The sequence below is a fragment of the Gavialis gangeticus genome, unplaced genomic scaffold (genome assembly GCF_001723915.1).
Source record: "Gavialis gangeticus isolate Ggan-Ray unplaced genomic scaffold, GavGan_comp1, whole genome shotgun sequence".
Taxonomy (NCBI): Eukaryota; Metazoa; Chordata; order Crocodylia; family Gavialidae; genus Gavialis; species Gavialis gangeticus.
Genome location: NW_017729005.1, coordinates 10,508,155 through 10,512,738, shown reverse-complemented (window position 1 = coordinate 10,512,738; position 4,584 = coordinate 10,508,155). Strand labels below are relative to the sequence as shown.

General features: G+C 42.0%; 1 protein-coding gene across 1 annotated transcript in view; it reads left to right on the top strand.

Annotated features, from left to right (window-relative positions):
* The first annotated feature begins 355 nt into the window (after positions 1 to 355).
* ANKRD28 (ankyrin repeat domain 28) overlaps positions 356 to 4,584 on the top strand; it is a 224,984-nt gene continuing 220,755 nt past the window's right edge. Inside the window, exon 1 of the mRNA XM_019508654.1 lies at positions 356 to 375. Within this exon, the coding sequence (XP_019364199.1) occupies positions 367 to 375 (9 nt within the window). The 5' untranslated portion in view covers positions 356 to 366. The remainder of the gene's footprint in view (positions 376 to 4,584) is intronic.

The window sequence follows — 4,584 nt, the reverse complement described above, 5'->3', positions numbered from 1 at the left end:
AAATAAATCTATATTATATTACAAACTAATGAACTGTGGTATTTCAGTTGCTGATCAGGATGTTTGTCCGAAGAAGGAACTGTCTTTAAAGCCTGACAGTCTTATTTTGCAGTTAGTTTAGTAAAGTTTTGTAAAATCCAATTTTGCTTTTCTACACAAACTATCAGTAGTATAATTTTACTTATCTTGTAGTTTCTCTTGGCAGTCAGAAAGGCTAAAAATACTTTCAAATTAAAAATTGGTTCTACAGAACTTGGGATAGAGGAATATGAGACAACTGAATATGTGTTCTTGTTTAGTTCTTAGCTGTTGTTTCCAGATGAACCAGTGGTAGTTTGTCTTCATCTGGTCAGAATCTTCACGGAAATGATGCACGTAAGTTTTTAAAATTTTACAGCATCTTACATAAAGAAACTTCCAAGGCTTAACTTAGTGTGCCTTGAAAATGTTGCTATCACTTTTTATTTGGTCCCATCTACGATACAAGATGAAAGTGTTTCATTGTTCAAAGAATGCCAGTTGTATAGTAGCTTTCTAATGTGCAGCTTGATATAGTGTGTGAAGTCTTCATAATATCTGCTGGCAAAATTGAGTGCATTCCACTCAAGGCCCCTTTCTGCTAGCAGAGTTGCTTTACCTCTGCTGAGGGAAGGATGACTTCCTCACCTCCAGGCCACTGACAGAAGGGTTGTGTAGATCAGTGGTCTCCAACCTTTTAAAGTAGGAGATCACCTTTGGCATTTAAAAGCAACCCAAGATCTGCTGTGCACTGCTGCTGCTATCACCCCCCACCCCCTCACCCAGCAGGTAAGTCTATGGGTAGGGAAGGGGGGAGCGGGGGCAGATTGAGGCAGAGGGAGAAAAAATTATTTGGGGGCACACCTCCCCAGCAGGTAAGTCTCACCTGGCTGGGGCCCTGCTCAACTTACCCCTACTCCAGCCTTTGCGGCACTGTCCCTCACTGCGGGGGCCTCGATCTAGCCCCTGCCCCTTCCCTCCCCCATAAACTGACTTTCTGGGTTGGGGCACATGTGTGCATGCACATGGGCACTCAACCCCCCACCCCAGCCTCAGATAGATTACAAGAGGCTCCAAGATCTACCAGTGGATCATGGTCCACTGGTTCATGACCATTGGTGTAGATAGTCCTGTGCATGTTGCCAGCTGCAGTGATCCCTTCAGCTGATATCTCCCCAGAATGTTCTTCTTGCTGGTAGCACAGTTGCTGAGTAGAGGAGCTATGTGAACCTGTCAGAAGTACCTGGGCATGTATATCTTGTGGGGCTTAGTGATGACGTCTTCTGTATGCCATCAGAAGTTCTGGTGGTAGGGGAGTAGTGTCTCAAACCCATCTGCAAGGGACCCCTGGATCCCTCAGTTTCTCCCCACTATCCTGCCACTCACCCCAAGGAACAGATGCAGCTTGCCCTGAGAGCTCCTTGTCAGCTCCTCAGTTTCTCTGCCCTTACACTGGGCTGTGCAGCTGCAGTGAGGGATCTCTGCTGACCCCAAGTGGCCACCAGTTGTGGGTTATGAAAAAAATTATAGGTCATCTCCTCTCTGGAGAGAGTCAGCACAGAATATCAGCTGGCCAAAAATCACATTTTCCACCAGCAAATCAGTAAGGAGACAAACAGCAAAAGAATTTAGTAGCCAAGATGAAAAAATTATGTAAACAAAACAGTCCATGAGTTTAAAGACAGAAAAGTAAAACAAATACAGATTCTTATGCTCTCATCTCCACACCTCGCCTTACGTGACAGTCCTTGACAGAGTTCTTGAGACTGGCCTTCCTGCTGACTCTACCGGTCCTGGTAATGGGGGTCAGTGTAGCTAGGCTCTAAAAAGCCTGCAAGCCAGCCCCCAGTTAACATTTAATCTAATGCTCATGAGTCTTTACCAGAAAGCTCTGGGGTACCTGGAGTCCCTCTGGCCTGATGGGCCATTACTTCCAGATGCCCCTGCTTATTGTAGACTCTATTACCCCGATCATAGAATTATAGAGAAGCCAGCTGGAAGGGACTTCCAGAGGTTATCTAGTCCAACCCCATGCCTGAGGCAGGATCATCCCTATCCAAACCAAATTTCTAGACAGACAGTGCACAGGTGCGCCCTTCCTACCAGCCCTTTGTGTTCATTACTGTAAAGAGCATTTGCTCTGGCCCTAGAACATAGTGGCAAGGGCCATCGGCAGTTTTGCCTACTCCTTTAATTCCATATCCCGAACTATCAACTTATACATAGCTGGCACAAAATAATCCATACAGTGATGACAGCAACTGTAAATGGATACAGCATAACATGGGCTTTTCAGCAAGACCACACCTGTCAGATCAGTACAATAAAATATACAAAAACAATTATGACATGCAGCAAATCTCAAAATAAGGTTTTGGCATTATCCTTTGACACTGCCTTTGTCTAAGAAGCCCTCTTCCTCTTCAGCATTAGAGCTTATTGATGAAGTTTTGTAATTCTTTAACTTTACTAACATATAAAATGCAAGTGATGCATTTTACTCTGTAAAGTTTGGGGGAATAGGTTTCTCCTAAATTGATATGATTTTATCCACAATAGACAGATAAAGGTAAAGCAGCTCAGAAACTGTTCCTAGACCAAGTGTTATTGAAGTGTGAATCCTAGGAATATTTGATTTATGTGATCCCTTTTTTCCTCTCTTGCAGAACATTGTCATGGCTAGTTTTCAAATAAGATACCGCAGAACTTCATCTAGGGAATATAAGACATCTTTTCCTTTCTTAGTCTGTGGCAAGAAGGGTAAAACAAGTATACTAGGAAAGACCATAACTGTAAACTGAAGTTTCACTGTATTCTGAAGACTGTTTTCATTGTTGTCCAGTGGAGGCAGCTAGGCTAAATTGTACCTTGCATTTACAGTTTTGACCAGTGACGTGCTTCTGTAGCACATTTAAACTTCACACAAAAATACTGATAAGGAATTACTAGCAACATCAATTCACTGGTTTGTGCGCCCCAGAAAATTAGTTCATCTTAATGTCATTTAATTTTTGTTGCTGCTATATGAAACGCATGAAACATGGGTGCAGCAAATTTAAATAAATAATACACAGATATGAACAGTAATTACTTCACTGAGTTCCCTAAAAATTAAAATTACTTCTGCTTGAAGTGAGAAGGAAAATAATTCTTTATCATTAGGATACGTGCAACATGATGGCCACTATGAGAACACGTACAGGAAATAGCAAACGGCTTTGATAGCTATTTAGCATTTTTTTTTTCAGTTTGCCTGCTTGCTTGTTGCTTCCTTTTCACAATAGAAAATGTTACAGAGCCAAGAATCTGGGTCCATGAGAGAAAAAGGAAACGTTTGGATTTATGCACTGCATAAAGTAGAAGTTGCATGAGAAAAATTGTATGCAATCATGAAATTAGCTGTGTCACACTTACATCTACAAGTGGTAGAATTATGGTTGGATGGGCGCTGTGAATTCTGGCATCTTGTAAATTTGACTTTAACACTTTAATTTTAATGTAGCAAAATGGTTGGCTAATATAAACCTCAGTTAAGCCTCCATAAAATTAAGTAAAATATCTGATTTTGTTTCTTGTATTGTAGTAGGTTAGTTTTGAGACATGGCTTATGGAGGGAAATGACATTTACAAAACTTTTTTTGTCCAGATTCATAGGCTAGACTCCCAAGCTGAACTTTTTTCAAACTCTGTTTATTGGTAGTTGAAAGTTCAGAGTAACTGGTTTGGATTGGCGCATGGAGAGGTACAAAATGACATTTTTAAACTATTAAACTGGAGATTAAATAAAGAAAAATGCTTTCTGTTATTTCCTGTTGAAATAACCTATTTATTAATGCAATTAGAAAAATAGGAAAATTTAAAGATATTATGGGGAGTGTTGCCATTGCCCAAAGTGGAGGTTGTCTAATCTTTTTTTGTGTGTGTGTGTATGAAAACCAGTTGTGTCTGCAAAGGAAGGGAACTTCTGGTGTGCAGGCCAGATCTGGTTTCAGATAACACCCATTATCTTTGTGATGTTGTAGTAATAATAATAATAATAATAGCAGAATAGCTTAACTAGTGTTGGAATAATCAAATAGTCTGAAGGATTTTGCATAATAATTCGCACAGGCTGGTGGGGCTGTGCACCTCCTGGGTTAGATGAAGGTCCTGGACTCTCTCCAAGAACCTGTGTGAGCGCTTGGGCCTGGCCAAGTGCTCTTCCCAGCAGATGTCTGGGAAATTCAGGTCCCCCATGACTACCAGATCCCTAGCTTTTACTACCTCAGTGAGCTGACCCAAGAATTCCTGGTCAAGCTCCTCTGCTTGGGTAGGGGGTCTATAGTAGACTCCCACCAATAGGTCCCTTTCCCCTCTTCTGCCTTGAACCCTAACCCAAAGCACCTCAGAGTGCTTCTCCCCTGACTCCTTACTAATTAGCGAGGACGTGTAGTCCTCCTTGATGTAGAGTGCCACTCCTCCCCCTCTCTTTCCTATCCTGTCCCTCCTGTACAGCCTATAGCCCTCAACATTCACCGCCCAATCATGCTTGGAGTCCCACCAAGTCTCCATAATCCCCACAATGTC